General features: G+C 42.0%; 1 protein-coding gene across 6 annotated transcripts; it reads left to right on the top strand.

Moving 5' to 3' along the window:
• The first annotated feature begins 1249 nt into the window (after nt 1–1249).
• Nucleotides 1250–18528, top strand: LOC123844842 (zinc finger protein 892-like). Of its 6 annotated transcripts, XM_064593258.1 has the most exons (6): nt 1250–1403; nt 1617–1724; nt 3226–3395; nt 3689–3786; nt 5956–6082; nt 10781–18528. In XM_064593258.1, the coding sequence occupies exons 3-6, from the start codon at nt 3362–3364 to the stop codon at nt 11992–11994; spliced, it is 1473 nt and encodes a 490-aa protein (XP_064449328.1). In that variant the 5' UTR covers nt 1250–1403; nt 1617–1724; nt 3226–3361; the 3' UTR covers nt 11995–18528. The 6 variants fall into 6 exon arrangements, with proteins under 6 accessions (XP_064449328.1, XP_064449329.1, XP_045731706.3 ...); XM_064593259.1 differs by lacking the exon at nt 1617–1724; XM_045875750.3 differs by having other exon boundaries at nt 1250–1724; nt 3315–3395.
• Nucleotides 18529–19373: the final 845 nt, after the last annotated feature.

The raw sequence follows: 19373 nt of genomic DNA, 5'->3' as shown, positions 1-19373 counted from the left end.
TAAGTCTTTATGAGTAGTAGTAGTATTGTGGGTATCTACACAGCACACAACAGAAAGATGTGTTAATTTCGTCATCCTTATTAGAATTTTGCAGTTTAGCTAGTATGTATATTTTATTTTATTCTTTTATTTCTTTAATTAAAAATTTTTTTTTGAAAGATTTTATTATTTTTTTAGATTTTATTTATTTATTTGAGAGAGAGAATGAGAGAGAGAGAGAGCATGAGAGGGGGGAGGGTCAGAGGGAGAAGCAGACTCCCTGCCGAGCAGGGAGCCTGATGCAGGACTCGATCCTGGGACTCCAGGATCATGACCTGAGCCGAAGGCAGTCGCCTAACCAACTGAGCCACCCAGGCGCCCCCCCCCCCCAAATTTTTTTTTTAAGTAGGCTCCATGCCCAGGCTGGAGCCCAATGCTGAGCTTGAACTCAGGACCCTGAGATCAAGACCTGGGCTGAGATCCAGATGCTCAACCGAGCCACCCAGGTGCCCCTATGCAGGGTTTTATAAACCGTGCTAAGGAGTTTATGTCTTATTCCAGGGCAGAGGGAAGTCACTGAAGGGTTCTGAGGAGAGGGACATAAACAGATTTAATTTTTCAACGTTCATCTTGGCTGTCTTGAATAGCATGGATTAAGAAAGGCAAGATTAGATGTGGAGAGACTATTCAGGTGACTATGGTCATCTGGACTGGAATGACAATTGATTTCTTCTGGTTTCTGAAGTGAAGAACTGGAGTGTTTCTGCACAGAGGAAAGGAGTATCTTTCATCTGGTCGCTCTTTGGCTCAAGGAGAGCGGCCCTTCTAGTACCAATGTTCATAAACTCCAGGTCCGCACAATTTTCCACTTCAAAGCCAATCTTCGTTCTTGCCTCTTTCTCACATCTAACTTTTCCTTGTGAACTCATTCCTATATCATGTTTTTTCTTTGTATCTCGTGGTTCAGGACAATGGCTTCGCAACCGTGCCTATGGTTTTTATCAGCCAGAATGCTTTCAACAAAATCACTAGCACTCAGTTTACAGATTTGCGGCTTTATTGTAAGAATGAGAAAGGCTAAGGAAAAGACTTTGTGTAACAGACCCCCAACCACCACCAATCAATAATCAGACACTGAAAATATGTGGAGCTTTAAATTTTTTGTTATTTTTATTATTATTATTTTAAGATTTTACTGATTTGAGAGAGAGAAATGAGACAGCGACCGAGCACGAGCGGGGAGGGAGGGGCCGAGGGAGAGGGAGAAGCAGACTCCCCTGCTGGGGCGGGAGCCTGATGTGGGGCTCTAACCCAGGACGCTGGGATTAGGACCTGCGCCGAAGGCAGATCCATAAGCAACGGAGTCACCCAGCTTTTACAGGACAGCTTCTCATCTTACTCAGAAAGGAGACCTATCGGATGAGGTATGATCTCCATCTTAAGGCTGGTACCGAAGGCCTGCAGTTCTCTCCCCTGGCTCTGCCCCCTCCCCCCGCCCAGGACGGGCACCGATGTCCCCGAGCCCTCTGGGAAGTGGAGTCCTTCCGCCGGGACCCCCGACCTGGCGCGGTCGCCTCCAAGTGCGCAGATGCGACTCCAGACGGAGCCTCGGGCTCGAGCCTTTTGTTTCCCCGCAGCTCAGGGAGTCCGGAGAGCGACTCCGTGCGCCCGTCCCGTCTTTCCCAGAGCGCAGCCCTGCGGGGACCCGCCCCGTGGCCGGAGCCGAGACCGCGGCGCGTCTAGGGGTAAGAGAAAGCTGGGCCCGGGGCGCGGGTCTCTCCGACCCGCCGGTCCAAGCGCGCGGCTCCAGTGCCCGAGCCAGGCTCTCAGGTTGCGGCCCCGGGGCTGGGGGGAAGGGCTGGGCCCTGCCCGCGCGTCCCGGGCCCAGTCCCCCGCGCTCTGCGTACTCCTCCCGCTTCCCTGAGCGGGAGGCGAGCCGGGTTTGTGGGTTTAGCGCTGAGCGAGGAGGTGTCCCGGATGCGCGGTTGCCGCTAAGCCCTCTGGGAAGTGGAGTCCGGGAGCTTGAAGGAGGCGTGGCCGACAGGGGGGGTCTTGGGAGCGGCAGTGCGGAGGCCGGAGAGCTTGAGCGCCTCCCGTCCGTTTGGACCTTAAGTCTTGCCACGCTACCAAGAGCCTTAAGGTTCTGAACGTGGGGGACACAAAGAAGAAAATGGTGTCCGTGTCTCACTCATTACTCTTCTGTGATTTGCTCTATCAGAGTTTGGGGGCCTGCCTGTATTTTGCAGCCAATGCAAGGGGTTGAATCTTTTCTCTCTCTCACACACACAGCCTGGAATGCCAGGATTGGGTCAGAGGCAGGGAGAAGCTTTGTTGCCATGCAGTTTGCAAACCTGGGAAATGCAGCCTTCGGCTACAAACCAAGAGTACACTCCCAAGGGGAAGGATTAGGCTCCGGGTTAAATAGGCACAAACCACAAGTTTCAGGTGCCTAGTGACAAGCAGGATACAGTTAATAAGTTAATTTCTGGTGGCAGTTCAGGATGTGGCAGCCATTCAACAGGATGTGCTGCAGGCATCTTTTTTTTTTTTTCTTGCAAATTTTGTTGAATTTTGTGCCAGCTTGTCACCTTAGGCTGTACTGACTGGTTTTGTTCCTCATGGTCATTCAGCCTGATGAAAAGTTTAGTTTTTCTCCCTTGACAGGTGGGAAGCCATTTTGTCTGTCAGTTATTACTGTCTAATTACTGAAGTCTTTTGTTCTCACTCTGACCATGCAAGGGAATCCCTGTCTGTACATTTTCAGGGTCTTTAAAAAAGAGCAGGTGGGGAATCAACTGTATAAGGGCCCCATCTGTCAACTGCCTGTCTTTATGAATAGTAAGGATGAACCAAGGGTGGAAGCCTTGTTTATAGTTACTGCTGCCATAATCACAGGCCACATAATCATATGGCCAGTTGTATGCTTTAGGGTCTTATGGGAGTTTTGCACAGTCTGGAACCAAGTGTGAGGCTCCCAGTTCCCTGCCCTGATTCTCTCCTGGTTTTGTCCTGGTGTGGCATGTAGTGACTGATCTCAGTACTCTAGAGAATGGTCTTCCAGCTGTGGAGATTAATTTAGCCTAAATAATAAAGGTTTCAAGCAAAGAAGAATTACTTCTGAGGCCCTAGGACTTAAATGCAGAAGAATAAGCCTCCTAGGAGTAGAGATAGAGAGAGCGGGATGCCCCAGGGAGCAGGAACCAATTCCAGAGGATGGTGAGCCTAACCTCAAAAATCTCTCTCCAGAGCTTCAGAGTAGAGTTGAATGATTTACACAAAGAAGCAGATTATGTATTGCTGAAAAGTTCATATTTATCTCTTCTGAAACTGTAAAGAAGAAGGAAGTCATAGCAATAACAGGACAAAGAAAGAGAAGCTGATCATGGATTATCTGACCATTGAAGCTGAGGAAGAAGGTAAGAATTACAGAAATAGCCGTGGAAGAGAGAATATTCCATTTTGCTTGCTTTTCTGATAAAAGGTCACGCTTTTCCACTCCCTGTTAGACTATTCCAAAAGGTTGATGAATTGTGGGTCTACAAGTTTAGATTTTTGGGCGATGCACTTTCACTTCATCATCTTACTCTATCCTCATCCCACCTTTTTGAGTTAAGTTGAGTAGGCCTTGAGTATATAATTTAGCTGGCTTGTGATAGTTTTCGTCTCAGTGAATAGAGTGTACCTCCTTCATGGCTTTTTTCCTCCCCAGTCCTTCCAGCCATTACTAGTGAGGATGCTTCTCTGCCCCAAAAACAGAACACAGAAGAAATGGAACCTACTGTTGAGCTCCTTCCTGTTGAGTTCCAGGCAAGTTTGAGGTTAAGTTCCCTCCTCTGAAATCTTAGCTTGGCGTTCACGGTGTGTTGTTTCCTTTTTTCATCTTGCTTCAGAGGTCTACAGCAACCCCAACTAGAGAACTGAACCAAAGTAATTTTTCCTTGAAGACTTGAAAGTCTGGGGAAAGCTCAGGCTCAAGCCTTGAATTTGGGAGTAATCTGTGTGAATGGTATTTTAAGCCACGAAACTGTGATCACTAAGGGAACAGAAAAGAGATGAAATTTTATTACTGAATCCTATAGCTCTTCAACTCTTAATGGTCAGGGAGATGAAGAGGAACCAGCAAAGGAGACTGAGAAGATGTGTGGCCAGTGAGGTAGGGGAAAATCAAAAGTGTGGCATCCTGGTAACCAACTGGAGAAAGTATTTCAAGGAGCAGGGAGTGATCAGCTGTGCAAAACGCTGCTGCTAAGTCAAGTAAGATAAGGGCTGAGAATTAACCACTGGATTTAAAAATATGAAGATCATTGGTGACTGACAAGAGCAACTGCATGGAACGGTAGGAATGAAAACTTGATTAGAAAGGATTCAGGAAAGAATAGGAAACAAATTGGAGGCAGGGACTACGGACAACTATTTTGAAGAGTTTTATGCTAAAGGAGAGGACAGAAATAGGGTGATAGTGAGAAGGAAGACAAAAGAAGGTTTGTTTTTTGGGTTGTTTTTGTGGGGTTTTTTTGAGGATTTTTTTTTTTTTTTAATATGGGTGAAATAACAAATTGCTTATAGGTATGTAAGAATGGATGGAGAAGAGGTCTAATGACTGAGTTCAGGGGAACTCTATCATTTAGAGCCACTTTTCAGACATTATTTATTTTAAACAAAAAATCATGTTAGGGATGATGCCTATTTCACAGCAAAACTGAGGCTCACAGGGGCACCTGGCTGGCTCAGTCAGTGGAGCATGCGACTCTTGATCTCAGGGTTGTTAAGTTCAAGTTCCACATTGGGTGCAGAGATTACTTAAAAATAAAATCATAAAAAAAAAAAACCCAAACCAAAAACTGAGGCTCACAGTAACTTGCTCAGAATCATAACTTGGTTGAACCCTAATCAGAACCCAGGTATGTCTGATCCTAAATCCTATGCCTCTTAACCACTGTAGTCTTTTTTTTTTTTAATTAATTAATTTATTTTAGAGAGAGAGAGAGAGCATGAGTGGGGGGAGGGGCAGGGGGAGAGGGAGAGAGAGAATCTCAAGCAGACTTCATGCCAAGTGCGGAACCCAACGTGGGGCTTGATCTCAAGACCCTGAGATCACGACTTGAGCTGAAACCAAGAGTCAGATGCTTAACTGACTGTGCCACCCAGGTGCCCCTTAACCACTGTATTCTATTGACTGACTTTCTCACAAAGTATTCTCCAGTTAATTACACCCACATGAATGTCAATATAACATAGAATATGAAGAACAGTTGATTATTTTCAGTTTATAATCAGTAAATCCATTCGTTCAGAACAACCGTAGTTATTAAAGGATAACTAAATAAATCTAAAAGTCATAGCCCTAAGTAGAGAGAAAGAAGAAGCTTCTGTTAGAACAGGATGGCTGTGTATATGCAATCAGGATATCAAGCAGAATTTCTATAAACTCTCCGAATATTCCAGGAATCAGTATAAATTACATGTCTGAGACTTACCCCACCTACAACTAAGTATAATTAGTAATTAACATTTAGTTGTCATTCAGTGGTTAATTTAAATTAGATTTACTTAGTAAACTATGTAAGAGACAGAAAAATATAGTTAAGAGTATAGCTTTGATGTCAGATCACTATGTTGTACTCCTGAAACTGATATATTTTATGTCAACTATCCTTCAATTAAAAGAAAAAGAGTATAGCTTTGGAGTCAGACTGCCTGGGTCCAAATCTCAGATCTGATCCTCACGTCTGTAAATAATGTTAATAATAGTACTTACTTCATATAGTTATCATTGCAAGAGGTAGTTCAAAGGACTTAGCACATAGAAAATATATTATAAATGTTAGCTATTATTATTTTCCTTAACATGGACTAATACTTAGAAATTTTAGACTGTTCCATTAAAATAAAGGTTTAACCTTCAGATTAAAAAATACTTCCTCTTCTAGATTGTTCTCGTCCCTAAGTCCTGTAAGAATGTGCTTTTTCTTTCAGGAATTGGTGACAGTCAAGGATGAGGAAATGGATTTCGCTCATGTGGAAGAAGAACAGCTGAGTTCTGCCCAAAGGTACATGGGCATGGATATGAAAGTGGAGAATTGTGGGAGCCTGGTATTTTGGGGTAAGGAAGTTATTTTGTAATGCAAACTGCTTACTGGGACATAAGTTTCCTCTATAACTAATGGCATCTAAAATGGCATAGTTTTGCTTCAGATCCACAGAGCGTTAATCCCCTAGGAGATCCCTGATCACTCTGGACTCAGAATTGGCTTCTTTTCTCTTTTGGCAAGTAAAAGTTCACTGTCTCTGGTATTGAAAAAGGACAGCTTCATACATTGTTGTTGTTTTTTTTTTTTTTTAAAGATTTTATTTATTTATTTGAGAGAGAGAGAATGAGAGAGAGCACATGAGAGGGGTTAGGGTCAGAGGGAGAAGCAGACTCCCTGCCGAGCAGGGAGCCCGATGCGGGACTCGATCCTGGGACTCCAGGACCATGACCTGAGCCGAAGGCAGTCGCTTAACCAACTAAGCCACCCAGGCGCCCTTCATACATTGGTTTTAAGATTTCTAAAGCTATAGTAATCAAAACAGTGTGGTACTAGTGAAAGGAAGATGTAAATCAATGGAACAGAACAGATGGTCCAGAAATAGACCCACAGATATATGGTCAATTAATTTCTGACAAAGATGCAAAGATCAGTTCAATGCTAAAAAGGAGAATCTTTTCAATAAATGGTAATGGAACAATTGGACATCCATATGCCAAAAGAAAATCCATACCTCCCACCATACACAGTTACTTTCAATGGATCACAGAACTAAGTATAAAACCTAGAGGGACCATTAAAGACAGTCTTTGCGACCTTTTGTAAGGCAAAATTTTATTAGATATGATATCAAAAGCTCAATCCAGTAAAGCCATCTGGGTCTTGGGTTTGCTTTATTGGAAGGTTTTTAACCTTGAATCCTGGTCTCTTGCTAGATGTAGGACCATACCTATGATCTGTTTCTTCTTGAGTGCACTCTGGTAATGATTTATCATCTTTCATTCCTGATATTGGTAATCTGTATCTTCTCTGTTTTAATTTTATTGGTCTTCTTAAGAATTTTAATAGTTTTATTGATCTTTTCAAAGAACTGGCTTTTGATTTCATTGATTCCTTCTACTGTTTTCTGTTTTCATTTTTATTCATTGATGCTCTTATTTTTATTATTTTTCCCCTTTGCTAACTTTAGGTCTAATTTTCTCTCCTTCCTTTAGTTTCTGAAGGTAAAAGACTAATCACTGGTATACGATCTTTCTTCTCTCTTAGTATGAACATTTAATGCTATAAAATTTCTTCTAAGGACTGCTTTCGCTGCATTCCACAATTTTAATATGTGGTGTTTTCATTTCCGTGGTTCAAAATAACTTCTATTTTCTTTTTCTTTTTTTTTTTTTTAAGATTTTATTTATTTATTTGAGACAGAGAGAATGAGAGACAGAGAGCATGAGAAGGAGGAGGGTCAGAGGGAGAAGCAGACTCCCTGCCGAGCAGGGAGCCCGATGTGGGACTTGATCCTGGGACTCCCGGATCATGACCTGAGCCGAAGGCAGTCGCTTAACCAACTGAGCCACCCAGGCGCCCAAAATAACTTATATTTTCACTTGTGACTTCCTCCTTGACTCATGGGTTATTTACAGATTTCCAAATTTTATTTTATTTATTTTTATTTATTTATTTATTTTTAAAGATTTTATTTATTTATTTGACAGAGAGAGAATGAGAGAGAGAGAACACATGAGAGGGGATAGGGTCAGAGGATGAAGCAGACTCCCCGCCGAGCAGGGAGCCCGATGCGGGACTCGATCTGGGGACTCCGGGATCATGACCTGAGCCGAAGGCAGTCGCTTAACCAACTGAGCCACCCAGGCACCGCAGATTTCCAAATTTTAGATGGTTTTCAATAAAAGTTGTTTTCAATTTTGTGGTTTGGTTCTGTGTGGTCAGAGATACTTTGTATGATTTCAGTTCTTTTAAATTTCTGATATTTGTTGTATTACCCATAATATAGTCTTGATGAATGTTCCATGTGAACTTGAAAATAAATTTAATTAGGTCAGGTTGGTTGAGAGTGTTTAGGTCTTCTATATCCTTACTGATTTTCTGTCTACTGGCTTCTACTGATTACTGACAGAGGAGTGTTGAATTTTCCAATTATAATTGTGGTATTGTCTATTTCTCCTTTTAGTTTTATCAGTTTTTGCTTATTGTATTTTGCTTAATGTACCTGAAACTCTTTTGTTAGATGCATACACATAACAAATTATCTTTTGGTGAACTGACCCCTTTATCATTTTATAATGTCCCTCTTTAACCTTGGTAATATTTCTTGTTTCGAATTTTATTTTGTAGGATAGTAATATAGCCATTCTCACTTCCTGTTTGCATAGTATGTTTTTTTCCATTTTTAAAAATCTATTTAGAGTTTCTTGTGGACAGTATATAATTGGGTCTATTTTTTTAAGATTTTATTTATTTATTTATTTATTTATTTGAGAAAGCGAGAATGAGAGAAAGAGCACATGAGAGGGGGGAGGGTCAGAGGGAGAAGCAGACTCCCTGCCGAGCAGGGAGCCTGATGTGGGATTCGATCCAGGGACTCCAGGATCATGACCTGAGCTGAAGGCAGTCGCTTAACCAACTGAGCCACCTAGGCGCCCTTGGGTCTATTTTTTTAAATTAATTTATTTGAGAGAGAGAATGAGCAGGGGGAGGGGCAGAGGGAGAGGGAAAAGCAGACTCTCTGCTGAGCACAGAGTCCGACATGGGAATCGATCCCAGGACCTTGGGATCACAACCTGAGCTGAAGGCAGATGCCTAACTGATTGAGCCACCCAGTTGCGCCTATCACCAGTTCTTTTACAGAACAAAGATAAACTGTCAGGAGAAAGAGGATAATCAGGTGAAATTATGTGACGTAATTGAGATGCTATCACTACGTCAGTAATCATATTATATGAATACATCAAAATACCGTGTTGTGTACCTTAAATTTACACAGTGTTATATGTGAAATATATTTTAATTTTTCTAAAAAAGCAATTAATACCGTGGCCTGGATGAGGTCTTTAATGGAGACAATGTTGTGGGGGATGGGGAGGGGCAAAAAAGGAGAGCTTAGACTGAATACCAAGAAGCATCAACATTTAAGAAGGAGAAACAGAAGAAGTCCCAAGTAAATAGAGATCAGGAGTAAAACTTGGACAGCTTACAATCACAGAATTATATCCGAATAAAGTTGGGGGAAAAAATGAGGGGGGGATGTGGTTGGGGGGGAGGCATGGTCACCACTGTCAAGTGCTGTTGAGAGGCCAAGTTAAAGAATGAAAAGAATCCACTGGATTTGGGTGACATATAAATGGTTAGTAACTTCAGTGAGAGCAGTTGCAACTGAGTAGTAGGGAGAGAAGCCAGACTACAGCGAGTACAGGAGCAAGGATGTGATGAGAAAATGTACAAGACCTTTTTGAGAAATTTGGGTATGACCAAAAAATAAGGAAGAAAGGAAGGAGGGAGAAAGAGAAGGAAGGGAGGAAGGGGAGGAGGAAGAATGGAAGAGAAGAAGGAAGGGAAGAAGGAGAGAAGGAAGGAAAGGAGGGGGCAGTGGTTAGTGGAAACACAAAATCCTATTTAAAGTGTCTGTTAAGGGCGCCTGGGTGGCTCAGTTGGTTGGGCGACTGCCTTCGGCTCAGGTCATGATCCTGGAGTCCCGGGATCAAGTCCCTCATTGGGCTCCCTGCTCGGTAGGGAGTCTGCTTCTCCCTCTGACCTTCCTCCCTCTCGTGCTCTCTGTCTCTCATTCTCTCTCTCAAATAAATAAATAAAATCTTAAAATAAATAAATAAATAAGTAAATAAATAAATAAATAAATAAAGTGTCTTTTAAAAAAAAATAAAGTGGGGGCACCTGGGTAGCTCAGTCAGTTAAGCGTCTGCCTTCAGCTCAGGTCATGATCCCAGGGTCCTGGGATCGAGCCCCACATCAGGCTCCCTGCTCCACAGGAAGCCTGCTTCTCCCTCTCCCGCTCCCCCTGCTTGTGTTCCCTCTCTCGCTGTCTCTCTCTCTGTCAAATAAATAAATAAAATCTTTAATAAATAAATAAAGTGTATGGTGAACATGAAAAAAGTCTGTGCTTTTAAAAAGGGACTGGAGCGGGGCACCTGGGTGGTTCAGTTGGTTAAGCATCCGACTCTTGATTTCAGCTCAGATCATGATCTCAGGGTCGTGAGACTGAGCCCCCTCATTAGGCTCCATGCATGGAGCCTGCTTAAGATTCTCCCTCTCCCTCTGCCCCATCCACCCCCTGCCCCTGCTCTCTCTCAAAAAAGGGGGGGGGGACCAGAGGGAACTATTTAAAAAGTCAAAAAGTGATTATTCCCAGGTGATTATTAGAAGTGATTTTTTTTGTCTTGTACTTTCTCAAAACTGCCCAATCTCAACTTGTGTTTTCATCTTTCTACCCTTCCTCAGATATTTTATATTAACATTTATTCTCATCCTGCTAGCTTATCCTCCTTCCTGACTTGTCTGCTCAGTTTTCCATTCTCTTAGGTAGAGCCTCCTCTTCGTCCTCTTATTGTGCCTTGTATTAGCCATTCTCCCATCTCTGTTAGTCCCTGAAACTTCCTCTGCCATTGCCAGGAAGCGCTTTCTGAAAACATTCTAAAAACATGTTTAAGAAGCATCATTTTTCTTTTCTTTTCTTCTTGCCAACTCAGCTGTTTTTTTCTCTCAACACAGAGAACACAAACGCTTGTACTTTTTATTTATTTCAGATTCCGAATCTATACCTGAAACTAAAGAATCCTTTTCAAAGCAGGGACTTTATGAAGAAGTGTCTCCTGAAAGAGAGCTGATAATGGAGAGACTTAAAAAGGATGAGTCCTGGGACTCCAGATTGATAGAAGCCTGGCAATGTGAAGGCACATTAGAAAGGCAGCAAGGAAATCAGAAGAAAGATTTAAGGCAAGTCATAATTAAACGCAAGAAAAACCCTGTGGAGGATTGTAGTGAAACTGGGGAGAGTTCAAACCCAATTCGACATCGCAACATTTACTCAGTGAAAAAGCCTTGGAAGTGCAATGAATGTGGGAAATCCTTCAGTTACTACTCAGCCTTTATCTTACATCAGAGAATTCATACTGGAGAGAAGCCTTATGTATGTAATGAGTGTGGAAAGGCCTTCAGTCGGAGCTCATCACTTATTCAGCATCAGAGGATTCACACTGGAGAGAAACCCTATGAGTGTAATGAATGTGGGAAGGCTTTCAGTCATCGGTCAGCCCTCATCCAACATCACATCATTCATACTGGAGAAAAGCCCTATGAGTGCAGTGAATGTGGGAAGGCCTTCAACCAAAGCACGTACCTTATTCAACATCACAGAATCCATACTGGAGAGAAACCCTATAAATGCAAGGAATGTGGGAAAGCTTTCAATGACACCTCATCCCTTATTAAACATCAAAGGGTTCATACTGGAGAAAAACCCTATGGATGTACAGAGTGTGGGAAAGCCTTTAGTGATAGGTCTGGCCTGACCCAACATCAGAGAACTCATACAGGGGAAAAGCCATATGAATGCAGTGAATGTGGGAAAGCTTTCAGTTACTGTTCAGCTCTTATACAACATCAAGGAACTCATACTGGGGAGAAACCTTACAAATGTAACGAATGTGGGAAAGCCTTCAGTGACCGCTCAGCTCTTGTAAGACATCAGAGAATTCATACTGGAGAGAAACCTTACAAATGTAAAGAATGCAAGAAAGCCTTCAGCCAGAGCTCATCTCTTACAAAGCATCTGAGAACTCATACTGGAGAGAAACCGTATAAATGCAATGATTGTGACAAAGCCTTCAGCCAGAGTTCATCTCTTATTCAACACCAGAAAACCCATATGGGAGGAAAACACTACAAGTGTAAGAAATGTGAGAAAATGTTTAGTGTGCGTTCAGCCTTTCATCAACACAAAGAAATTCATGATGGATAGAATGCAGTAAATTCATGAAATAATTATGTAGTCTTGGGGCACCCAGGTGGCTCAATTGGTAGAGCATGCAACTCTTGATCTGGGGTTGTGAGTTCAAGCCCCATGTTGGGCACAGAGTTTACTTAAAAAAAAAAAAAAAAGTATTCTCTCCTGATAGTGTAGACCTGTTCTAAGTATTACAGGGTATACTACAAAAACACGAGGCTGTGTCATGTAAAAAATAGCTCTCTCCCTTGAAAGGTTATTAAGTATGGGAAGAGGACAAGAGGTACAGTCACAAACCTCAAAAAGCTGAAGTAATGAGGAAAAATCCTAGAGAAACACAGAAGGAGAAAGTCTGGTTTAGTCAGAAAAACAGACTCAGAAGCTAAGCATCTGCTATTACAGAAAAACTAATCAGAGGAGCAGACTGAACAGTACTTGAGGCTGATGGCTGTCTAAATAGTAGTTTTAATCTGAAGCCAAGTGGGGAGGATCAGGATCCCAAAGAGGAAAATCACCAGAAAGTTTCTCTAGAGAAAAAAAAAAAAAACTAAGCCCAGGAAATCCTCCTTTTTCTCTGTCCCTACACTCCATGTGTTCACTTGCACACTTGCAAACATTTACACTAGTGCTTGTTAACCCTGGATGTACACTGAAATCATCTGAGGAGCTTTAAAAAAAAAAATACCTAGCTCCCAGCCCCAGAGAATTCAGATTAAATTTGGACTAGGGTGTAGCCTGGGCATCAAGAATTTAAAAACTCCTCAGGTAGTTCCGATATGCAGCCAAGATTAAGAACTACTGATTTAGGCTCTTTCTGCACAAGGATCAACTCAATAAGGTAGGAGAAGTACAGGCAGCTGAAAGGATAATAACAATTTACATCGGCTCTCAAGAGCTCTTTGTGTCTTGTCTCTCCCTTTTCTTTCTGTTGCTAATTATATGTCTTTTTTTTTTTTTAACCTGACTTTGGATCCTTTTGTTTGGACGTTTTTTGTTTTCTCTGACTTTGTGTGAATTGAGCTGCCTGGTACTAACTTCTGCTCTGGCCCTCACCCTTGCTAAATGTGCTCCTTTAAGCCTGGTTACAGCTTTCTCAATCGCTTCTGCCTATGAGGATCATATATTGTGCTTGCTACCCATGGCCCAATGGTGGCAAATATTTACTGTGAGGAACAAGAGGAGGACCTACAGACCAGAAATCAGGAGAGACAGAGTGACTAGAAGGGAACTTGAAAGAGTTAAAAAATTTTTTTTAAGATTTTATTTATTTGAGAGAGAGTGAGAGGGAGCTAACACTAGCGGGGGGAGGAGCAGAGGGAGCGGGAAAGCAGACTCCTAGCTGAGCAAGGAGCCCTACTCGGGGTTTGATCCCACCCTGGGATCATGACCTGAGCCAAAGACAGATGCTCAACCGCCTGAGCCACCCAGGCACCCCCATACAGTTAAACTTTTGACTCCAACTGTATTGTTGGTATCTTAGAATTTCCTGAAATTATAATAAAATTCAGTTGTGTGCACAAATTAATACTGAACTTCAAGGGATATAGGTGGGAGGAAGGGTAAATAAAAAATGTTTCTACATTTAGGGGCACCTGGTGGCTCAGTTGGTTGGGCGACTGCCTTCAGCTCAGGTCATGATCCTGGAGTCCCGGGATCAAGCCCCGCATCAGGCTCCCTGCTCGGCGGGGAGTCTGCTTCTCCTTCTGACCCTCCCCCCTCTCATGCTCCCTCTCTCTATCTCATTCTCTCTCTCAAATAAATAAAATCTTTTAAAAAAAAGTTTCTACATTTAATATGAAAAAGAATAATAATGCTAAGGAGATTATGAGAAATTACAGATGATAATGTAATCCATATAGAATATCCATTAAATGATAATGCAAATAGAGGAACTAAATTACATGTTAAAAAATGTTTAATCCAAAAGAAGGCAGGAAAGGAGAAAGAAAGGCATGGATGGGACAAATTCTAAATAGGTAGCAAAATGGTAGACCTAAGTTCAACCATACCAGTAATTACATTAAATGTAAAAGAAACACACCAAATAAAACTCAAAGATTACAAGACTGAATAAAGAAGCATGACCCACGGGGTGCCTGGGTGGCTGTCATTAAGCGTCTGCCTTCGGCTCAGGTCATGATCCCAGGGTCCTGGGATCGAGTCCCACATTGGGCTCCCTGCTCAGCAGGAAGCCTGCTTCTCCCCTCTCCCACTCCCCCTGCCTTGTGTTCCTACTCTCACTATGTCTCTCTCTGTCAAATAAATAAATAAAATATTTAAAAAAAAAAAGAAACATGACCCAACTATATGTAAAAGAGGCACATGTTAAATATAGAAACATAGGTTGAAAGTTCAAAAGATAAAAAAAAAAAGAACAAAAGATAAAGAGACACAGTGAAGGGCGCCTGGGTGGCTCAGATGGTTAAGCGTCTGCCTTCGGCTCAGGTCATGATCCCAGGGTCCTGGGATCGAGTCCCACATTGGGCTCCCTGCTAGGCGGGGAGCCTGCTTCTCCCTCTGCCTCTGCCTCTCTCTCTCTCTCTCTCTCTGACTCTCATGAATAAATAAATAAAACATTTAAAAAAAAGAGAGAGACAGTGAAAACACTAATCATAAGAAAGCTGGAGTGGACATATTCATATCAGATCAAACAATTCAAGAAGGGTATCAAAAAAAAAGGTATCATCATAGATACAGAAAGACCTTTTGTAATGTTAAAATGGTCAATTCATTAAGGTTAGGAATTCTTATAATGTGTAACTGGGTTACAAATATGACATGTTAATATTATAAGTAAGATTTATAATTTTAAGTTATTAATATATTATGTGCCTCACATCAGGGCTTCCAAAATCATAAGGTAAAAACTGACAGAACTAAAGTTTTAAAAAGAACAATCCACAATTTTATAATTAGAAATTTTAACACTCCAGGGGCACCTGGCTGGCTCAGTTGATTGAGCATCTGACTCTTGGTTTTGGCTCAGGTCATGATCTCATGGGTCATGAGATTGAGCCCTGCATCAGGCTCCGTGTTCAGCGGGAAATCTGCTTGAGCATTCTCTCCCTCTGCCCCCCACACCATGCTTGCGCTCTCACGTGCTCTCTTTCTAAAATAAATGGATGAGTCTTTTAAAAAAATTTAATAACCCATTCTCAGCAGATGCTAGAACATGTACACAAAAAAATATTAAAGATCTAGAAAAGCTGAACAGCACTACCACCTTGAATTGATTGGCATATATAGAATATAGTATGCACATGGAACACACAACTTCAGAGTGCACATTCCCTTCAAGTGCACATGGATGTTCACCAAGTTAGGTTATACGCTGGCCCTTAAAGCAAGGCTCAATAAATTCAAAGGACTGAGAATATTCTCTATTACATTTAATGAAAGTACAGATCAATAAAATAAGATAGGAAATCCCCAAATATTTGGAAATTAAATGCCATACCTCTAATTAATCCAAGTAAAAAATTTTAAAGGAAAATGGGTTGAAATAATATATAATACTCTTTGACTAGTGGGATTAATCTAGATACCACTAACAGGTAATGGGGGAAGAAGCCTCAACTTCCAAGAAATTAAGGGAAAACACCATTAAATAACCAAAGAGAAAAGAAGAAATAAAATAGACATCGAAAAACATTTTTCGACTGAATAATAATGAAGATGCAACATATCCAAACTTGTGGGATACAACTAAAGCAATGTATAGAGAGAAATCTCCCGCATTAAACTACCTAACATTAGAAAAGAAGGTTGAAAATCCATCATTCCAATTTCCATTGAAAGACTAAAAGTGGAAGCAAATTAAACACAAAGTAAAAGGAAATACATAAGAAAGAGCAGAAAGTGGGCGCCTGGGTGGCTCAGTCCATTAAGCATCTGCCTTCAACTCAGGTCCTGATCCCAAGGTCCTGGGATGGGGCCCTGAGTCAGGCTCCCTGCTCAGCGGGGAGTCTGCCTCTACCTCTGCCCCTCCCTCACCACTCGCACTCTTTCTCTTTCTCTCAAATAAATAAAATCTTAAAAAAAATAAAGAGGAGAAATTTTAAAATACAAAGCAGATACACAATATAGAGCATCAACAAAGGCAAAGATTGGTACTTTGCGTATGGCGGCTTTTACAAAACAAGGCAAAACAAAACAAAACTGAAAGAACATGCAGGAAAATTACATGTGGGGGTTGGAGGGAATGAAGTGAATGGAGCAGGGTAGAGTGCCGCCCTTCACTGTATTTTGTTTTGACTTTTGAGCCACTCAAAAAAAATTTTTTTGAAGATTTTATTTATTTACTTTGGAGAGAGAGCATGAGCAGTGGGGAGGACCAGAGGAAGAGGGAGAGGGAGGGGGAATAAGTCTCAAACAGATTCCACACGGAGTGCAGAGCCACGCGGGGCTTGATCCCAGGACCCTGAGATCACGACCTGAGCTGAAACCAAGAGTCAGACGCCAAAGCGACTGAGCCACTCAGGCCCCCCTCCAAAAATTTTAATACCCATCCAGTGCTATTCCAAGCCATATCGGATACTGAGGCAAAAAGAAACATATGTACCCCTATATACACTTACCAAAATATTTTACCATGTTTTGAACCAGATTGGAAAATTTAATGCAAGCTCCATAATTCAAAAGAATGACTATGGGGCAGGCACCTGGCTGGCTCAGTCAGTAGAGCATGTGACTCTTGATTTCTGGTTTTGTAAGTTCAAGCCCCTTGTTGGGCATAAGATTTACTTAAAAAAATAAAAATTAAAAAAATGACTACATACCAAGTCCACATTGCCCAGTCTGTTTGCACACCACTGTCAACCTGTAGAAACTGGGATGTGATGGCTTCATGGCCCAGGAACCATGAGCTGATTGGAAATAACACCCAAGTGCACAAAAACCCTGGGTTATAAAACAAGCAAACCACAGCTTATCTTATTTAAAATCTTGATATTTTATTTTTCATTGATTTTTTGCATTAATTGTTTTAAAGATTTTTTTTAAAGATTTATTTATTTATTTATTTGAGAGAGAGGAGGGGCAGAGAGAGTCCCAAGCAGACTCTGGGCTCAGTGTGGAGCCTGACGAGGTGGGTGTGGGTGTGGTCAATCCCGAGATCATGACCTGAGCCGAAAACCAAGAGTCCGACATTCAACAGACTGTGACACCCAGGCGCCCCCTTTTTAAAGATTTTTAAAGTAATCTCTACACCCAACGTGGGGCCTGAACTCACAACCCTGAGATCAAGAGTCACATGCCCTACTGACTGAGCCAGCCAGGAGCCCCTGCATTAATTTTGATTTAGAAAATATTGCCTTAAAACCTTTCTCTTTAGGGGCGCCTGGGTGGCTCAGTTGTTAAGCGTCTGCCTTTGGCTCGGGTCATGGTCCTGGGGTCCTGGGATCCAGCTCTGTGTCGGGCTCCCTGTTCCACGGGAAGTCTGCTTCTCCCTCTCCCACTCTCCCTGCTTGTGTTCCCTCACTCGCTGTCTCTCTCTCTGTCAAATAAATAAATAAATAATCTTTAAAAAAAAACCCAAAAACATTTCTCTTGATTACTGAATTTTTTGGTGCCCTCTTAAGTTTTGCACCCAAGGTGAATGCGTCACTTGCCTCACCCTCATCCCTGCCCTGAGCACATTATATGGGATCATCTGGAGGTGGGAAAGCTGGAATGGAGGAGATTCAGTGATTTTCATCATGCCCAAGGAAATCAAAGACTCTGTGTGGACATATTTATTTAAAAACTCATTTAAAAAACTGTAAAGATATTGGTAGCTTTTAGGAAATTCTAAAACTTCATTTGCACTTTTTAAACTCAGACTCACAACCTGGAGTTACTGGCCAGTTTGGGTCATCATCTTCGTGACAGGAAATCAACAGAGACATCCGTTTGTTACCAATTTCACTCTAGGATTTTCCATTTGGGGGTCTGGAAGCTTCATCTCAGGGGCCCTTCAGGGAACCATATGCCTCCTGACAGGGCCTGAAAACCCTGTATCCAACTACAGCTGCCGAGCTCACCCTTCTCTCCCTGCTCTGATTGGGGATCTCAGTCGGTGCTGTCCAAGCCGGTGGTGAGATTGCTGGGACTAGATACATAGCCCCAGGTGAGTGATTTGAAAGCTCATTTTCATGTTATCACCCTTTACCCACAACTTGACTAACCGCCTTGCAGGTTCAACCCTAAGTCACAGTGCAGTCCCACTCAAAATGTAAACGAGCACACAGGCATGCCTCCTGAATTTGGCAAACATTTTCCTGTGATCCACTTTCCTCATCTGTACACTGAGGAAAACAAGAGCGCGGACTTCACAGAGTTGTTATGTGGATGCTATCAATTAATTCATGTAAAGCACATGGAATAGTCCCTGGCACACAGGGAGATGCTCAATAAATTTCAAGATATTATCTATTAGTTTTGGTCACTAAATACACTTTTAATAAAAATATATGAATAATTTTAAGGGAGTGCCACCATTGACAGAGAAATAAAATGCATCATTCAGATAACCAGACAAGTGGTTGGTGATAACTTTGTTCATAGTTTCAAGGAAGAAATGAAAAAAAAAATTTTTTTTTTAAAGATTTATTTATTTGACAGAGAGAGACACAGCAAGAGAGGGAACACAAGCAGGGGGAGTGGGAGAGCGAGAAGCAGGCTTCCCGCTGAGCAGGGAGCCCGATGCGGGGCTCGATTCCAGGACCCCGGGATCATGACCTGAGCCGAAGGCAGACGCTTAACGACTGAGCCACCCAGGCGCCCCTTCTGGTGCATTTTTTGCCTTTTTTTCCAGTATGTGAATTAATGATACAATATTGCAATTGACCATCTCGAAATGGTGGTAATTTGCCAAAAAATAAAATGGCCCAAATGATCAGAACATATGCATTACTGAGCAGGCCAGCTATGAGGTTATTGCAATTGTTCATTGTGATATACCCTATCTTGTCCATATCGTGTGGACAGAGCCATTGTGACATTATCTGTTCGACTTTCAGATTTACTATCTCCTTGCTCCATATGCCATAGGAAATCTTTCTTAAATTATTTCAATCACATGATATTCTTTAATGGGTGATTATTAAAAAATCCTTTTATATTTTTTAAAATTAAGTTTCTTTATTCACTTATTTAACTCATCTCTACATTCAACATGGGGCTTGAACTCACGGCCCCAAGATGAAGAGTCACACGCTCCTCTGACTAAGCCAGCCGGGCACCCTGAAAAAAATCCTTTTATTTATTTATTTATTTTTTTTAAAGATTTTATTTATTTTTTTGACAGAGAAAGAGAGACAGCGAGAGAGGGAACACAAGCAGGGGGAGCGGAAGAGGGAGAAGCAAGCTTCCCGCTGAGCAGAGAGCCCGATGCGGGGCTTGATCCCCGGACTCTG

The sequence above is a fragment of the Mirounga angustirostris genome, unplaced genomic scaffold, assembly GCF_029215605.1.
Source record: "Mirounga angustirostris isolate CCGP_5_RB_7025 unplaced genomic scaffold, mMirAng1.0.hap1 SCAF_5, whole genome shotgun sequence".
Lineage (NCBI taxonomy): Eukaryota > Metazoa > Chordata > Mammalia > Carnivora > Phocidae > Mirounga > Mirounga angustirostris.
This window is presented reverse-complemented; position numbering and strand designations above follow the sequence as displayed.

Coding starts and splice junctions, on each gene's coding strand:
- LOC123844842 (XM_045875750.3), top strand. CDS start 1,406: ATGATCTCCATCTTAAGGCTGGTACCGAAGGCCTGCAGTTCTCTCCCC. Junction 3,787..5,955: donor TCCTTCCTGTTGAGTTCCAG/GCAAGTTTGAGG, acceptor TTTTTCTTTCAG/GAATTGGTGACAGTCAAGGA. Junction 6,083..10,780: donor TGGGAGCCTGGTATTTTGGG/GTAAGGAAGTTA, acceptor TATTTATTTCAG/ATTCCGAATCTATACCTGAA.